Source organism: Calliphora vicina, chromosome 5 (assembly GCF_958450345.1).
Source record: "Calliphora vicina chromosome 5, idCalVici1.1, whole genome shotgun sequence".
NCBI classification, from domain to species: domain Eukaryota; kingdom Metazoa; phylum Arthropoda; class Insecta; order Diptera; family Calliphoridae; genus Calliphora; species Calliphora vicina.
Genome location: NC_088784.1, coordinates 26,917,958 through 26,937,462, shown reverse-complemented (window position 1 = coordinate 26,937,462; position 19,505 = coordinate 26,917,958). Strand labels below are relative to the sequence as shown.

The window sequence follows — 19,505 nt, the reverse complement described above, 5'->3', positions numbered from 1 at the left end:
CCGGGCCTTTCTATATTAAGGTAACGAAATGATTAAAAGCTAAACAAACAAAACTGAATGAAGAAAAAATATTTAAATTTGTATTAAATTTGAATGAACAATAATTCAATCATTCAAAGGTTGAATGAATTATGTTGTGAATTAATTCCATTACGAATTAATTTAACTAAATAATTATGTTGGGAATGGATTTATGGACAGAAAGGCTGAAATTTTTATTTTAGTTTAAGTTTTCAGTGATTTAAGCTAAAATTAAGTTAATTAATTCGAAGTTCTGGAATGAAATCAATATGTTTGAAGTACTATCGGTCCAATCATAAACTAATACTGCGAGAAGAATATGACTTAAAGAATTTTTAAAATAACATATTGGTTGAAAGAATAACTTGGAAACCTAATGCTGTTTCATTTTCTGGGAAATAATGTTTAACTTTTTATGTCCTTTCTTGTCAAAAATTTTACGTTCCCAGAGCTAATTCGAATTTTTGTAGTTGGTTGTAAGACTTGGGAATAACTTGTCGACAACGGCTCGAATACTCATTTGCATTCATTCAGTTTGCCGGAAACGTAAACTTATTTGTGGCGGACGGGATCAAGTTCCAACTTTTGATGAGTATAACTTTATGTAGAGACGAGATGACTGTTAGCAAGTGTTTTTATTTTATTTAGAATTTTATCTCTAATATTGTTAAAAATAACTTTCGACACTCCATAGTCCCGCCATATCTAAAAAACCATAAAAAGATCGAGCCAAATTAAAAAAAATAAATCAATAAACCTGAATATCTCTTCAACTAATAGAGATAACCTACACATGGAAGCGTATTTCTTCTCAAGTACTATTTATATTTAAAATTTCAGTTCATTTGGATCATAAATGATTTTTTTGCGATTTTTTTTTTAAATTTAAGACACGAGGTGAACAACTCGAAAACACCTCAGCTCCAACCATGTGTAATTTCGTAATAACATCTCTAATACATCCAGAGATACCTAATTATTTCCAAAAAAAACCGTTTCTAATCCACTGTGCAGCTGAGTAAAACATGATCAAGAAAGACTGGCCTCTGAGAGAAAACATGATTGTTGGAAAAGAAAATGTTATAAACCCGGTTTTTGGTTTCCAGAGATAAACTCATTTTGCCACAAATTGGGACTTATGAAGCAGTATGTGAATGCATTAGATAAAAGTTCAAGAAAGTTTCCAGGTTTGAGTACAGAAAATTTAAATTTTCTGCACTCAAACCTGGCAGGGGGCTTACTCCCTAATTCGATTCGAAAGGAAATCGTTTTGTTTTCGAATTGAATTACGCAATAACCGCATAGGTATTTTTGATGGCCCACAAATAATGCATTTAATTAAAGACATAAGGCTGAAAATTGCGAGGAGTTAATTGTTGTTATTTAGAAAAGTTTCCTGAAAATCTTGGATAGTATGGTGAAGAACAAGGGAATCGTTTCCATCAAGATTTAAAAGTGATGGAAGATAGATACTAATGTCGCAGGGATGAACATATGATGGCAGATTGCTGTTGCAGTATCACACGGGAGTGTCCTCTATCGTAGAAAATCTAAAAAAATAATAATTTAATAAAATGTGATAAAATCGTTTTATTTACCCCTGCAATTTCCCGGAAACTACATATTTTGGCGGCACCAAAATCATTGTAGTCCCGTGTTATTAGTTAGAATTAAAAGTGCTTCTCTGAGCTTATTTTTATACCCTTCAGCTTCGTGAGAAGGGTATATATAAGTTTGTCATTCCGTTTGTAATTTCTACATTTTTCATTTCCGACCCTATAAAGTAATATATTCTGGATCCTTATAGATAGCGGAGTCGATTAAGCCATGTCCGTCTGTCTGTCTGTCTGTCCGTCTGTCTGTCTGTTGAAATCAATTTTCTGAAGGCCCCAGATATCTCCGGGATCCAAATCTTCAACAATTCTGTCAGACATACTTTCGAGAATTTTGCTATTTAAAATCAGCAAAATCCGTCCATAAATAACGGAGATATGAGCAAAAATCCGAGACAACCTCTGAAAATTTCATCAAAAAACACAATGTATTGCATGCTTTGGCAAAAAAGCAACAAAAAGTATGGTTGGCTTTGCGTATTTTGTTTTTTTTTGTGTTTTGTTTCTTTTGGCGTTGTTGTTGTTTTTTATACAACTAAACTTATGTTTGGTTGTGTGTTGGTTTTTTTGACAAAAAAACAACAAAACGTATGTTTGGATGTGCAAGCTTTGCGTATTTTGTTTTTTTGTTTGTGTTTTGTTTCTTTTGGCGTTGTTGTTGTTTTTTATACAATTAAACGTATGTTTGGATGTGTGTTGGTTTCATTGCCTTGCGTATTTTGTTTTCTTTTTTTGTGTTTTGTTTCTTTTGGCGTTGTTGTTGTTTTTTATACAACTAAACGTTTGTTTGGTTGTGTGTTGGTTTTTTTGACAAAAAATCAACAAATCGTATGTTTGAATGTGCATGCTATGCGTATTTTGTTTTTCTTTTGTGTTTTGTTTCTTTTGGCGTTGTTGTTGTTTTTTATACAATTAAACGTATGTTTGGATGTGTGTTGGTTTCATTGCCTTGCGTATTTTGTTTTTTCTTTTGGTGTTCTGTTTCGTTTGGCGTTCTTGTTGTTTTTTGTGTTCTTGATAAATTTAGGATGCTGTACGCTGAAAGTGGGCAATGTACATACATACCTATATACTAATTATAAAAAATAATAATGCATCCACAACAAAGGTGAAGGGTATATAAGATTCGGCATAGCCGAATATAGCACTCTTACTTGTTAATATTAATAAAGAGATAGTAGTGCAGATCAACGTTCTATTTGCTATAAATCTTTAAAATTAACAAGAATTAAAAGATTTTTAGAAGTTAATACAAAAAGAAACAATTGCTGTTGTTAAGTATTAATTAAATCAAAAATCAATAACAAATTTCCAAGATTTACACAAATTTATGTTTGTAGATCACCACGTAAACTGTCAATAGATTGATATGATGGAAACATTCACGTGATCTTAAATAAACAATAAATTAACATTAAATTTTTAGTTTCGTTGCCTTTTATTAATGGAAAAATACACTTTCACAACACGTACATACTACATACAGCCAGTCAGTCACAAACGACATTTAAATAATGAATAAATAAACAAACAGCTAAATTTAGAAAGTAGAAATAAATAGAAACATGCACAAAAAATTAAACAAACTACACTCCAAGACAAAATAAGTAAAATAACCCAAAAAGTCTTATCATAAAATAAAATGAAATATTTAAATTTCATTGATTTCATTTAAAGGAAATCTTTAGCCGTTTCTTTATTATAAGATTTTGAAGGTGAATTTTTTAAATTAAACAAAAAAATAATAAAACTACAAATCATAATACTATTTTACCATATTGTTTATTTCAATTTTTTGTTTTTTGTTGGTTGATTGTTTTATATTACAGTGAAAATAAAATAAAATGAAATTAACAAAGAAAAATTTACAAAAAATAAAATCATTTAAGAAAAAAAAAAATTCCAAGAAAAATTTTAAGAGTTAGGAAAACTAGATTTGTTTGGTTGTTAGTTTTAATACTAGAAAACTATTATTGGTGGCTAAATTTTAACATTTAAACAAATTTAAAATATTTATAATTAAACTTAAGAGAAACAAAGAAAATTGAAAGAATTTCTTTGCAAAGCAAGTTTTGATTATTTTTTTTTGGTAAATTATACATATTAAGATTTAAAAAAAACACAATAATAATTATTAAAGAAATTTTCTAGTAATTTAAACAGTTTTAAGAGCTCTACTATATTTAAAGTAAATTAATAAAATTTGAATTTGTTTTTAAAGATAGAACAACATTTGTTTGTCTTTCTATCACTTTTATATGCACAAGACATTGTTTGCAACGACGACACAACATTTAAATTAAACAATTAATAATAATTAATAATTATTTAGGCAACTTTAGAATAGAAGTTAACAGAGCAGCTAGTTTTAATACCACAATATACAAAGAAAATTATAATTGTTAAACAAAATAAAAATAAATTTAAAAAGATTTTCTTATTTAAATGAAGAAAATAAATTCAAAACATTTTTGGTTGTTTGTTTGTTTTTTTTTTTACGAATTTATTCATTCATCAATCATTATAATTTGCGGTGGTTTTGCTACATTAGTTACTGCTGTTGCTGCTGTATTGTTGGTTGCTATTGCTGATTTAGATGATGACGATGCTAAAATTGGTGTAGCTGTTGTTGATGCTGAACCCACCAACATGGCGCTTGTGGCGTCTGATGGTTTCTCCTCTTTTTTATCGCTTAATGTTGTTGCTGGCAATGTCTGTGCGGCTAATTGTCACTTTGATGCCTCCGTTGGCTCAGGCACACGTTGGTAACGTGGCTTATTGCGGGTGAAAGGTAAATATTTATATTTAATCATATGCTAAAAGTATAAATAATAAAATTTGTTATTAAATTTCCTATTAAACTATTTATTTCATAAAACCCACCTTTATTTGTCTCTTCATTGTTATACAGAATAAGGTTATAAAGTACATGACCAGTATGGGCCAAAATACGGGTATATTAAAGCATTCAAAGAATGTACAGACAACTGCAATCAATGTACTTTTTGTAATGCTTAGCCAAAATTTAAATTCTGGCAAACGTCTAATAAACGGCCGAAATTCTTCATTGCTACGTGTTGGTAAATTTGGACCATCATCTGTAATTGTAGAAAAGAACACAATTTGAGGATAAAAATTAATTAGCAAGTGGGAAAAATTAGTTTTTATAAATAATGTTGTAACGATATATAAATTACAGATATAGGGTTGTATTTTTTGCATAAATCGGTTTAAGAATTGTTAAAATAAATTCTAATGTTTAAATTTTCTTTTCGAACTAAAACCATTTTAATTTCCTTAACCATAAAATCAATTATCCGAGACCTGGAATAAATTATTGAATGCATGATACACCAAAACATAAGAATGTTTATATTAAACACAAGTAAGAGAGCTATTAACATTTTTTTTTCTCGATTTTGTCAAGCTGAATTTCAATGGCGTTATTTACATCATTAGAAAGGACTTTGAAATTCATAGATATCCACATTCACCATGTTAATGACTTAGTAATGCAGATATAGTTAAAAAATAGGTACACAATTGAGGAAGTCGTAAAAGAAAATTATTTTTGCACCGAATCATTACTTGTGATGAAAAATGGATCCATTACGATAACCCTAAGCGTAAGTGATCGTGAGTGAAGCCCGGCCAATCAGCCGAATCGAAACCAAAGCCAAATATCCATGGCACTAAGGTAATTATCTGTATTTGGTGGGAGCAGAAGGGTCCTATCCATTATGAGCTGCTGAAATCTGGCCAGAACATCACAGGGAACCTTTACCGAATGCAACTGATTTGTTTAAAGCGAGCATTGGCCAAAGAACTCCCAGACTTGAAACCGTAATATTTAATCATGACAACGATCGGCCACATGTTGCATTACCTGTTAAAAAGTATTTAGTGGAAGTGGTTGGAAAATTTTCCTTCACCGTGCCCCGTCGTCTACTATTTGGGTGAATTCCAAAATGTATGTATGCAATGCAGTCATAACTTTAACAAGACAAAGCATGCAAACGCGTAGTTAAAATTTAAAAAAAACTTATCATACTGCCTGTTATTACTTTGTCATACATTTTGCGATATGAAACATTATCAAAGTTTACACGGTTGCGTTAAGAATCGCTCGACTTTTTAAGGTTGCATTGCATACATACATTTTGGAATTCACCCTTTGTTTCGATCGATACAGAACGCTCTCTCTGGAATACGCTTCACTTTGGAACAGAGTATCCGATATTGACTTGATTCGTTCTTTGCCTCAAAAGATGAGCATTTATTTTGGCTCTGATCTTGCCAGAAAAAATGAAAAATGTTATGGCCAAAACTTTGAATAAATTTATATTGCACAAATGTTTAAAAATAAATGCTTAAGTCATACACCCAATGTATATGGGATATGATATCGTTCAACTGTCAAACGTGGCTTCGCAAGCTGGCGCGGATCTGTGAGGTCCAAATTTAAATGACTTTTGGTTGGTTATCATTGATCTGTAGCGTTCGACGTTGGCGAAGATGGGCTCAGCAACATCGTTTCGAAAAAATAACGTACTAATGATGCCGTTATCGCAAAATCTAACGTACACTCATTTGGAAAACAAAGTTTTACCATATAGTCACGCTGCTCATCCGTGTTATGTCTATTCTCAACCATAAATGGTCTTTAGCCGCGTTTGAAGTAGAATTGCATACGCTTCGGTCTTGTAGGCATGACAGTTAGTTACACAAATTTCAGTAGATCTTTCCACCGGAGTCTGGATCGTCCACTCTTTTAACAATTCGTATAACATGACCCAGCCAACGAAATCGTTGGAGTTTGATAAAGCTCTCTATTCATTCGTCCTCGATATTCCCCGTTAACGCATATGAATAAGTTTCAGCAGATCTTCATGAACTTGGTCTTTCCAACGGATTGTAGGTTGTTGTTGTTGTAGCAGCATAAATAATTTTAATTGCTTGTTTTTCGAGTCCAAGGAATTGTGCTACTTTGACTGGATGAGTCATAAAACCAGAGCACGTAGTGAAGTAGGGTTGGCTGGACAGTTGAATATGTGGAGGGTGTCATGAGGACCCTGACCACATGCTGGCATAAGATGATGATGGCACTGTCTATGTGGGACCGAAAGGCATTAAGATTTTTTCCATCCTGATCTTAGTTGTGCAGATTGTAGCTCACTATCACTCCATAACCGATTTTTCGAATAATCTTTCTCTTCCCACAGCTTCATCTTGCGCAAGTTCCAATATTTCAGCACCATAAAGAAGCACAGTTAGGATTAGCATTTTGTAAGCGTAACTTTTTTTGTGTGCAATTAAAGATGATGTGGGAATCATCATTTGTCTCATAATAGACATGACATTTGTTCATCTTTAGTAACATACATTCGTAAAGGGAATTTAGGCTAAATAAGTGGCCTGTGAGAATCCTATGTATCTGCTTTATCTGTATAGGTTTAAGTTTCAGGGATTTATCCAAGAACCATGGCTGGCGTAATTTGTTCATCGAGATATGGCTTTATTTTTCTGCTAATCTTAAGTAAATCGAGCGATTTTAGAAACGAGTAGTCGAAAAATCTATGGTCTTTAAAATAAAACGTATAAATGATGTGGATTCGCTTTACAGAACAACAAAATATGTAAATTTGTTTTAAACCGAAATCGCTACTCATATTCGATTTACAGACTAGGGGGTAATATTCGTTTAATTTCCAAGTTTTTAGGTATACGAATTTGACGTCCACCTTGAAGTTTCACTGCCGGTAGCTACTCTGCTGTGCGGATATTCTTGCAGTTGCAACCATTAGCTTTGTTTAGTCTTCATTTATAATCAGTACTACTTTCACCGATTCCGTTTCAATATTTGCATAGAGAGCAGTCACATATTGTTTTTCTTCCCACGATGTCAATGTCATTTGCGTATTTGGGGTGCGATAGTATTATGGTACTTCCTATGTTCAATTCATTGCAGCAGTATATTGAACAGGTTGTCTGAAGCCTCGTTTCGTATATAAGAACGACAATATTTTTCCAGCTAAAAAAAAAACCTGTCAAAGGCGGTTTTTTAATCAACGAAGAGGTGGTGTGTGTCAATTCTGAAGCAACCTTGAACCACTTTAATGCGGTATTCCTTTTTAAAAAGGATTTGACATGATTAATTGAAGCGAGCAAGAACGTCAATATATATCCCACTAATAAACCGGGTTTTAAAAAAAAAATATTTTTTTAATATTTTGAACTTTAAAACTCAAAACCCCAATTACGTTATTTGACTCAGAATCAATTATTCTAATAACTGAAATTTACAGTTTACAAATACAGCTTTCAATGAAAGAAAATTAATTAAAATTTCTGTATGTAGACTTATTGTGTATATAAAAAATGATCACTAGCACTAGCATTCCCACGACAGCCGGTTCTACGCACCGGAATGACCCGAGTTCACTCGGCCAAGGGCTGTCAACTCAGCAGTCACTGCTGCTACAACAACAAAAACAACTAGCACTATTTATAGCTTTTGCTTTAAGAATTCAAACTGTATTCGTTTCATAAATCTTTAAAGTGACATGAACAATAAAAACTAAAATGTTATTATAATTTTAAAGCTATTGCTCTAACAATATTCACTCTAAACAGAATATTTGTTTATTTTAAAATTGTCTTTACTTTTAAATACACTAAACATAGAGAAAATATACATTTACTAATCTATGATACTAAAACCTATTAAACAATTGAAATTTGTTTTTAGTTTCGTATTTACTTGTCTACACTCAAATGTATGATTTGAACTTTACCATTGAACTTTTAAAAAGATTAAAAGTGACCTAGTTTTGTTAAAAATATAAAAATGTCTTGCTTAGTTAATGTTTTGCAATCAATATTTAAACAAATTTATTAAGTACAAACAAACACATTATACTTCATAACTTGGAAAATTATGACAATAATCAGGCAAGATTATTAGCATACATTTGGTGAAAAAATGCTAACTCAAATAAAAAGATATAAAGGTTAATACCCTTAAAATCTAATAAATTAATAACAAAACTCTATATTATATTGCAAACACTATCAATTAACGATTTAACAAAAAACAACTTAAAGAATTTCTCACCAACTTAATTTTAAGCGCTAATACTTGTGAATATTTAAATCACAAAACAAAAAAAATCAATAACGACATTAGCAAAGTGTAATAAAAAATATAACAACATGCCATTTAGTTATTGATTAAGTTTATTAACACAATAAATCAAAATTTAATTAATAATAAAATAAACTTACCTTCATTGGCATATGGATCAAATTCAGGATCGATTTTAGGTGTTAAAAATGCAATAAATAAATTTAAATGATAAATACCCAGAGCATAGCAAACAATATACCAGCCCTGGTTTAAAAATATGCGTAGCAGGAAGAGTAAAACCAAAAAGGCAGCACCAGACCAACGTGCTTTTGTATGGGGCGTAGAACGATCCAAGGCAGATTGATAAATCTATAAAAAATCAAAACAATAATAAGCAATTAATATAAAATTTAATATAAATATTACAAACTGCTTACTTGTGATATACGTTGAAAAAACTTTTTCACTCCGCCACTGGATGACGTTGACGCCGTCGTATCTTCATTCATCATATTTACTTATGATTACGACCTTCCTTCTCTGCCACTAAGGTTTTTTTTAATTTGTAGTTTCTTTTTGTTGTTGTAGCCTCCTTGTCTATACTGCTTCTTTATTAATTACAAAATTTCTAGTAACTAGATTGCTAATTTTGTAGTTTTTAACCCCAATAAAGGGTAGTTACGCTTTTTTAGGTAAAGTTTGTTTTAATTGTATTTTTTTAAGGAATTTATTACAAAATATTGAAAAATAAAAACTAATAAAAAAAGAAAATCACACGTCACTTTTTCTTTACTCCTCTTCTTATTCTATCTTGTGTTATCGTCGTTTTTTTATGACTTTCGTACTTTAATTATTTCATTTTTTCTGTAATTCATGTTCTTTATTTTTTTTCGCTGCTGCCGCTGTTCTGCTAAGCTTGTCTACTAGAAAAAAAAAAGAAAAAGCACGTCACTTATTAAAGCGGCCTTTGCCTACTTTTGGTTGTGTTTTTATTCTAATCAAGTTTTTCTATATTTTATCAGTACATATATATTTTTTGTTTAATAAGTATGACAAACAATTCAAAAGAAAATGTAGAAAAAACACAACCAATTCAATTTTTTCACTTTGATGTGGCTATATTTTATTAGTTTTCAAGAAGAAAACATCAATTAATAACAAATATTAGCAAACATTAGGTTAATTAATTTATTACAACTAGAAAAACAAGAACTTTTCTTAAAAATTCTAATTTTTTTCGTAAAACTAAATTTTCCACTGACAGTCGGCAGATTTCTTTTCTGTGTTTTCTTCTTTAGTATTCTCCTATTTCTGACAAGCCCACGTCACTGCGACACAGGGTTGTATTTAATAAGTACTAAAGAATTTAATACCTTTTAAAAAGTAATACATATTTAAATTTATTTTATATTGCAATTAATTATGATTACTTTATGATTATATAATTTTTTAAAAAATTGCTGTATATTGTAAGTATATTTAAGCATATTGTTATGTTTTATTTAAAATTATGAATAAAACCTGTAATATAACTTAGTACTATTTTAAGCAACTAATCAAGTTTTTAAAATATTTTGGTTCATTTAAATTGTGTGTGTTAGAAAGAGATAGTTATGGTAACGCATTAACAACTGAATGTTAGGGTAACCAGTAAAATATAAACGTTAAATAAAAGAAGACAATATGGTTTAACCGTTAAATTAAAATGTGTGCCTTAAATTACGTCTGCATTTGATATATAGAATATGATTTAATTATGCAACTATAGATTAATCCCCATATTCAGAAACAATTTTTTAATATATCAAAGGTTTATAAAACATCCATACAAAATTTGTTTTTATAGACCTTTATCCAATTAAAAATAGTTTTGGATATGGTGAAAAGTTTTCTTTTAGGAACCGAGAGCTTTACTACTTCATAACTTCGATGAGAACAAGATTGAGAGATCTATTAGAACATATTTTAGACCAAAAAGTCCAACATTCAGCATAAGGATTTTTAGTTATCTTAAAATGTTGTGCCTATAAAACAAAATATCATATTGATACCTTCCAACATGCAGAATAGGACTTTATGTACATACAGTGGTTGGCAATACAATGAAGCTTTTAAAAATATTCAATTAATAGGCCAACATACCAAAAATTCTGAAGAAATTTTAATTTTTTTTTAGAATTTTTATTTACTTATTAGTATATTAACAAAAAGTTAAGAACATAATTAATTAAATTCTGAAAATAGAAAAGAAACTATTAAGCATTGGTTATTACAGTATTAACAAAACAATGGAATCTTAGGTTTATTTTTGTTTGCCTGGCAGCTTAGTGACTCAGTATTCTGTTGAGTATCCCTTGTTGTTGTTACTCCTTCACATCGACCGTGCATTGTACCAATTTAAAAAATCAATCGTCTCCTTTGAAATTGTTTGCGATTCCCTTAAAATCATCCGTATTTTGCGATCTTCAATTTCTCATAGGTTTTCTGTGGGATTGAGATCTGATGATTGGACAGGCCACTTCAAATGGATTGGAATCACTCGGTTACAACCTTAGAGTTGTGTTTCGGATCATAGTCAAGCTGGAATCACCAAACTAGGGGAATATTTTTCGCAGAGTATTCGAGTGGACTTAGTGTGAACCTCCAAAAGACAGAACTGGTTCTCTTCACGAGAATGTACTAGATCGATGACTATAGACCACCTAGGACTTTGGACACTCTAAGATACTAAATTACTATGGGCATTTACATAGTAATGTCGATTACTGCATCGCAAAACCTTTTTTCATATTATAATTCCGAACCGGCTGTAAAGGGTAATGGGGTCGGTGGAGGTTTCTTTATTGAGAACTTTGGAACAAAATCCTACTGTATGCTACCTAACTTTTGTACTGCTCTTCAGGCGAAAATTACTGCTATTAAACGTGCATTCAATTGGCTGAGGTATTATCGAATATCTGGTGATATATGAATATTTACTGATAACAAGGCTACCGTTAACGGAATTTCGGGTGTCTTCACCACATCTAGGTTAACCGAGGAATGCCTGGTATCCCTGAATGAGATAGCGAGACATTCTACGATGACGCTGATATGGGTCCCTGGACACGATGGAAATTACGGTAATTGTATAGCAGATGAATTAGCCAAAAGGGGTGCGAAGATGGATAAAAAGGTCGTCTTGCCCGCATATGATACCGGCAGGACGAATCTACTTATGGAATTCCCTCGTGAATAAATAAGCCTAATTGTTTCCATTATTACAAGACACTGTATAATTGAGACACATGATAGAAGACTGGGCATACGGTACAACGACTACTGTAGAAGCTGTCACAATGAAGAAGAGTAGGAGACTGTGTCTCATCTGTTCTGCCAATGCCCGGCTATATAAACTTGTTTTGATGAGCTATCAAAGGTGAATCTAAGACGAATCCACTCCTTCATCCGATAATCTGGTTGGTTCACTTCGGAGACAACAGACGTATTATAAATACCCTGCTGTTTACCCCTTGCGTATCATAATGGGATCAGTTTTTCGTGGGTTCAAGTACTAATTTCCTATTTTAGATTATTGATAACTCCCGGGATGTCATTTTTGGATATTTCTTAAACACTTTCTATTAAATTATCTTTTGTCTTGGAGTGGTTTTACGAAGTATTCCTCCAAATTCTGAGTTTCTAAATACTGTACCTGTCTCACGAACTTTTTTTATGATTTGTAGGTCTAAAATAAAATTGATTATTAGTCCATGTTTTACCTTGTTTACATATGGAGCTCTAACATTGTATTAGAGAAATTACTATCTTCAAATTTTCAAACAAATCATACCATTTATGAGATTTATTTTGATTAAATGATTTGGATATAATCTTTTGAAACTACGACTGATGATACGGGAGAACTAGTTCATTCATTGTACATCACTTTTCAAGGTGTCTAATTTTCATCAAACTTAGGAGCAGTGAATTTAAGTTATTCCATTACATTGAAGTTACTAAAACATCCCATCTCAAACATTTTCAAATATGTTTTATGATTACAATTCTTTTTTCAAATAATAACACCTTAGTTTTATACCATTTTATTTTATGTTTTTATTTATAAAAAAAATAGATCTCAAACTTACAAAGCTAAACTTAAAAACTAAATCTTTGGATTGAAAAAATTCTAAACTTAACATGTCACAATAAGTACAGAACTCTTAAGGGTATTCACAGTTTCTAGACAATTTTGAAAATCTATGTTTGAAACTGAAAAATACTTGTGAGTATGATAATAAAATTTAGAATAATTTTTTTAATTATTTTCTTTAAAAATTTTATGAAAAGCGATTAATTGAACTGTGATACCTTTGAGTTTTTTTAATATTTAAATAATTCGTTTTAAATATACTAATGTGCTGTTTTTCTATAGCGAAGTGGAAATTTAACATGTGTTTTGTTATTGTAACAAAAACAAAATACATGTAAAACGTCCACTCAAAGCGCTCATTCGCTATAGAAAAACAGCACATAAATTAAATATAAAATTAAATGACTTTTCAAGACCTTAAAATGTATGACTCAATACTCATTTATAATTTAAAAGTTAAAAAAACTAAATTCACTATTTTTGGAAATTAAAAATTAGGAAAAGTTAAAGAAAATTAGGAAAAGTCAAAATTATTTAAATTTTGTCTTAATGTGTCTTTTAAATAATTACAGTTCAGAAATAACTTAAACATAAATCAAAAAGGGGTTCAAAAGGAAATACTTTTGAAATTACAAATTTGAATATTTTTTTTTGGGAATTTAACTGCCTGTTCCACGATGTCGAAAGGAAAATGAGTCAAAATTGTATGAAAAACACTCAGTTTTTAAAATTCTTTTGAATAGTTTTCATACAAATTTGTTCAAATCATTTTCCTTTCGACATCGTGAAACAGGTCTTAAGTATTTTTCTAGAATTTTAAATACCAGGGGCTGCGAATCTTTTAAATTTAATTTGTTGTTCCAAAAATAGTAAAATTGTTTTAAAAAATAGTTAATTTTTATAAAAATTTCCATTTGTTACGGTTTCAAATTTAAACTTATGGCTAAATCATAATAATACTTTGAGTGAATTTCTATTTACAAAAAGGATTTTATGAAATTCATTGAGCTGAGCAAACCTTTTTTTTAATTAATAAACAAAATAGTTTAAAATAAATAAATTCAAACTAATACATAATACAAATATACTATTTAAACTTAAATCTGCAGCAGGAGAACTTAGAGGAGAACTGTCCATTAGCATTTGATAGGGACAAATGCTGGGCGGCTTAACAAAGGTGGTGAAATTCGGATAACGTATAATTTCGGAGGGCTAAAATATGAAAAATAAATTAATAAACCATTTTAATACTTAAAATTATGTAAATTATAGACTTACAATAGAAATGGCATCATTGGAGACCCGGCAAAAGGTCATATGTTTGCCATTAATCATGCTCTGCTCCACACGCTTGGTAAACAAGGGCTCCGACCAGGGCAATTGATTGAGATGGGAAAGAAAAGTGCGATCATGAAACTCCACTGGATCGGAAATGATGAGTTTATCTGGAAAATTTTAAATTAAATAAAAAATTAATTGAAATTCTTAATTTTTCTTACAAAACAATTTAACTCACTTAGTAAAGATTCCTCATAAAGTATATCCTCCTCCGTCATATTTGCCCGATTTGGTTTAGTCTTGGCATATATGGTATTGGGTATATAGTCCAAAACATTGCCATTATACAAGAATAAATTCTCCACATCGGTCATATTTAGAGAATAGAACTGATAAACACCAAACGTTTCGAAAAATTCTCTAACCGGAGTCATGCTATAACAGCCAGCCAACTCTATGCGCGGGTAATAGGTTATAAAAGACAAACACATTTCCTGCTTGGTGGAATAGCCACCAAATGTGGGACGCTTGCGTGAAGAAGTCTAAAATGATAATCATATTAAAATATATTTTAAAATAGTTTCTTATAATTTAAACTTACCTCATAAGCACAATCTGTTATAATATAATCACCCGGCAAGACCACCGTTTCATTTTCCAATTGTCTAACTTGTTGATAGTTATAATCATAATTGTCATCTTCAATGATACGTGGCAATTCCATGCCATCGCGTACATGCCTTAAAGTCATTTTACGTCCCGCACGATGTGAGTGCAAAGTACCGGAAATTATTTTTATGCCATCCTTAGGAAACATCTTTTAAATTAAACAAACAAAAAAGTAAATAAATACATTTGTAAAAATCACAAAACAATATATAACCACACTAAACTAATTTTCATTATAACTCACCTCATTCGTACACGAAGGACCACAGATGCCAACATTACGATAAAGCTTTTGACCTGGTGGTATTAATTGTGTATCAGAGACAGAAACGCCTGATATCATTACACCACCATCATGTTTGCGCAAATGCTTGCTATAATGTATACGAAAGCCAGAATGGTCTGAAGCTAAAAATGTAAAACACAAAAATATTTATAAAATTACATGCTGAAATACTTAAGTACATACAAGTATGTATGAGGTAAATGGAATTTTGTGCAGTGCAAAAAAGCAGAGTCAAATTATTTTGCTGCGGGTGTCACATGCAAAAATATTTTGTTGTTTGAAATTGAATAAAGTTGTGTGAATATGTAGCGAAATAAAAAGTTAAAGAGCAAATATTTGGTTTACAAGAATTTGGAGTACTCTATAAAAAGCTCAAGTAAAACATAATCATCTTAAATCTATTGACTAGCATGGCTTTTAAAAAATAATTTTGAAGATATTGTTACGGAATAGCACTTCAATCAATTTGAATTTAACGGTCAGTAAAGACTGTTTGCAACATTCATCATGTTTATAAACATGTCAATCAGTAGAAACTTCATCAACAATGTTGATAGTTATTAGCATTGTTTGTAAGTATGGCAAAACTAAATGTTTAAGCTTCTGAAAGCTCTAGAAATAGAGCGTTTTAGTTTTGTCCGTTATGATCATTCATGAAGCTACTGGAAGAAAGATGGCGATGTGTATAAATATTTGCAGAAATTGCAGTTAGTTTAGTTTATAATAGGTGCTGTTAAACATCAACTGCATTCTAATACATTATAAAGTGTAATTTAAGTGTTTGTATTATTGTGAATTATAAACGTGTGTTTGTATAAAAACATATAGTGATTATTTAAACTGTTGTTGTGTAAATTTGCATAAAGTGTGGTTACAATTTTAAACTACTAAACTGTTTCTTTTATTTGCCATCAAAAGTATCCGGTTTATTTAATGGATATAATCCACCGTTTTTAAAAGGTAAAAACGTAACAATATTCTGAATTTTAAATTTGTGTATGATAATCAATCTTGCAAAGTAAAATAATATGTAATTTATAACTAATTCCCAATTGATTTTTTAATTCTACTTTCGCTAAGTAGACAATCAGATAGCCATAGAATAAATACATAGAAGGGAAGGAGAGGGAAATATCAATAAAAAATATATTCGAATGTATTAATCAGGGTTTTGACAACAGACTTAGGGTTTTGGCTCTCTGTATCTAGTTTTCATTTATGCACAGAGCCTTAGAATTTTAATATCATCAATAACCAATGTGAAGTTAAATTTTGAGTTCCCTGATCCCCATTATAACTGCTTCTGCACTCAGGAGTGGCCCAAATAATACTTGCTTAATTAGTGACAGCTGTATCAATTCGACGTTTTCCTTAAGACGAACTCATTTGAACTTTAGATGCACTTCCATTCTATAGGTTTTTGACATTATATTAGAAAGAGAGAAAAATATCACTTCTTTTTTAGGAAACACCAAAAACTTAGCCTACTGATTATAAAAATTCCACATAGAAGTGTTATTTGACATTAAACTTTAGATGGATTCCTATTCTATTGATTATAGACATAAAATTTTAGAGGGAGCCCTCATTCTTTTCAAAAAACACCAAGAAGTTCTCCTATGGATTCAATAGTTTGGAGATCGATTTCTTCCTTTTCAAAAAAATCAAGTACTTCGCCTATGGATTCAAAAAATGCCTCAAGGACATTCAACTTTTGATGGATTCCCATTCTATATTTTATCGACATTAGTTTTAGACATAGAATTTTAGAAAGATATCTCTCCTCTTTTAGAAAACACATCCAATTTCGCTTATGTATTAAAAATATTAGAGAGATCTCAATTTTTTTTAAGGAAATACCAAAAATTTCGTCTTTTGATTAGAAAGATTCTGAAAATGCCTCAATGAAAAGTTATTTGACATTAAACAATAGATGGATTCCCATTCTATAGGTTTTAGATATTAAATTTTAGAGAGAAAACTTTCCTTTTTTTAGAAAATACCATAAACACCGGCTATTGATTCAAAAGATTCGGAAAATTCCTAAAGGAAGAGTTATTTTAGATTAAACTTCAGATTTCCATTCTATAGATTATACCCATTAAATGTTAGAGAGAGATCTCTTCATTTTCAAAAACACCTAGAACTTCGCTTATGGATTCAAAAGTTTAGAGAGAGATCTCTCTTTTTTAGAAAACACTAACAACTATGCTTATGGGTTAAATTAATTATTAAAATGACTCAAGGAAGAGTTATTTGACATTAAACTTTAGATGGATTATCGACATTAAATTTAAGAGAGAGATCTCTTCCTTTTTAGAAAACACCCAAAAACTTCGCCTATGGTTTGAAAAGATTCTGAAGATGCATCAGAACAGTTTCATTGACAAATCTCCGAGATAAAACTTGTCCAGATATCATTCACTAAATCTTGACTTGTTACATGTGTACAAGGAGATTGCAATGAAATTCAATACACAAGCAGATGTTACATCGCCACTCTTCACATAATATGATAATCACGTCGATCTCACTATAACGATGAAAGTGTTTCTCATTTTAAGTGAACTCTTGGAATCAGACTATGCAGCAGCAAACTCTGTTGTTGTTGTTGTAGCAGCAGTGATTGCTGAGTTGACAGCCCTTGGCAGAGTGAACTCAGGTCATTCCGGTGCGTAGAACCGGCTGTCGTGGGAATGAGCAAACTCTGTCTTCACTGATGGATAAAATATAGATGAGAAGATGATCTTGGCCTCCTGATATTTCTCAGGCTGCCAAATATTTCAAACGAATACAAACGAATTCGAGAATATCATCTCGAGATTTCGACCATTGATATCTACTTGGATAATCTGGCCGCAGTCAAGGTTCTAATTCACAACGTAGTGAAATAGAAATGTCTGTCAACTATACAAATTCTCTGGCACAGCTTGTACTTCACTATCTCAAGTAATTATGCTTTTCGGGCTCAAAGGATCATTAATTTCCTAACGATTGCGTTATTGAATGAAGGGTTATTTTGAGAGCAGTGGTGGTTTACGATTGCCACTTGCTGAATAACCAAAATGTTCTGGTCCTGATTGTCAGAAATATCTTGCTTCTTATAAAGACTCAATCTGAGTTCTAATAGTTATACTTACTGTTCAATGAATGATTGGAGGTATATCGGAATGTAAACATTATTTAGAGGAAAATTGCTTATTTCGTGATTTGGATTGTATCAAAAATATGTTGGTAATGGATATGGTTAAATTTGCAGGCAAAAGTTTTGGATGGTTTCCACGATCCAAGCATTGTAAATAGTTCTGGACTAGCGATGGAGATTTTATTTACAAAAATTACTTGAATCTATCACAATGGGTCTAAGAACTTTCAAGTATACACGATAACTGCAAACGACCCACGTTTTACAATCTTATCTACTTATGTTCAATCATTCACAGTATTCCTTTTAGTTTTACCATATTTCAAGTTGCTTCTCCTTCTTCAGTTTACAAATGTATTACTGTACCAATATATGTATTAATTCTGGCCAATACATCCTTTCCTACATACTGACATCTCCTAGTCTTTACGAGTCTAATTGATTCGCTTTATTCACTTTATTCACTTTAATTATATCATTCTATGCACTAATTTCCGAGCTCTCTATCTGGACAAATTTCCTCGGAATTAATCTACACGAGTAAAATTATATGGTTGACAACGATATTAAACGATCATATAGACTCTCTGACGAGCGCTTCCAGGCAGAGATCTTTGCGATCTGGAAAGCCACATAGTTGATAAAAGCTCACATCACTGAGGGGTCTGTAGTGATTATTTATGTGGACAGTCAGGCATTACTTATGACTTTGAAATGTTATTTAATACATTCTAGCTTAGTGGAAGACTGCAGGAGAGCTCTTGAAGTGTTATTGGTACACTACTCAACTAGGGAATGGGAAGTAACACCTCCGACACCTTTATCACTACTACAGGCTAATATTTGAAAGATTCCGTGACTCCACAAACCAATCCTGGAATAGTAGGGCGGATTGTCAAGTGTCCAAGGCCTGCAAAACTAATACATGCAATAAATCTAGCTTCTCAGAGACCTTAATCATTTACAAGTCAAGACAATGAGACATACAGCCTCCTGGATGTGGTAGACTTCATCTCTAAACTACGATTAATCGTAAGTGACGTTTTTTGCTTTAAGTAGTGTAAAGATTCAAGCTAATGCAAGCTATTCACCGACTTGTTTTTCCCTAGCAAATATGATTCAATATTTAATAAAGCCAATATGTCTGTTCTCTAGAGACACAAGCGATCCGAGATATGGAAACAGATTCGTAGTAGCAACCATAATTGTTTGCAATCAATGATTGCCTTAGT

General features: G+C 31.2%; 2 protein-coding genes across 5 annotated transcripts in view; both read right to left on the bottom strand.

Annotated features, from left to right (window-relative positions):
• Window positions 1-3,397: 3,397 nt before the first annotated feature.
• LOC135960995 (protein RER1) lies at window positions 3,398-10,104 on the bottom strand. Of its 4 annotated transcripts, none has more exons than XM_065512430.1 (5): window positions 10,023-10,104; window positions 9,198-9,680; window positions 8,919-9,129; window positions 4,518-4,732; window positions 3,398-4,450 (listed from the first exon to the last, which is right to left on the bottom strand). In XM_065512430.1, the coding sequence occupies exons 2-5, from the start codon at window positions 9,270-9,272 to the stop codon at window positions 4,364-4,366; spliced, it is 588 nt and encodes a 195-aa protein (XP_065368502.1). In that variant the 5' UTR covers window positions 9,273-9,680; window positions 10,023-10,104; the 3' UTR covers window positions 3,398-4,363. The 4 variants fall into 4 exon arrangements, with proteins under 4 accessions (XP_065368502.1, XP_065368501.1, XP_065368500.1 ...); XM_065512429.1 differs by having other exon boundaries at window positions 9,198-9,683; window positions 10,023-10,099; XM_065512428.1 differs by having other exon boundaries at window positions 9,198-9,683; window positions 9,956-10,084.
• A 3,685-nt stretch (window positions 10,105-13,789) lies between these two features.
• Window positions 13,790-19,505, bottom strand: part of LOC135960204 (MOXD1 homolog 1) — a 51,355-nt gene continuing 45,639 nt past the window's right edge. Inside the window, exons 7-11 of the mRNA XM_065511437.1 lie at window positions 15,087-15,250; window positions 14,775-14,990; window positions 14,412-14,715; window positions 14,174-14,340; window positions 13,790-14,107 (exon numbers count right to left, since the gene is read on the bottom strand). Of these exons, the coding sequence (XP_065367509.1) occupies window positions 13,925-14,107; window positions 14,174-14,340; window positions 14,412-14,715; window positions 14,775-14,990; window positions 15,087-15,250 (1,034 nt within the window). The 3' untranslated portion in view covers window positions 13,790-13,924. The remainder of the gene's footprint in view (window positions 14,108-14,173; window positions 14,341-14,411; window positions 14,716-14,774; window positions 14,991-15,086; window positions 15,251-19,505) is intronic.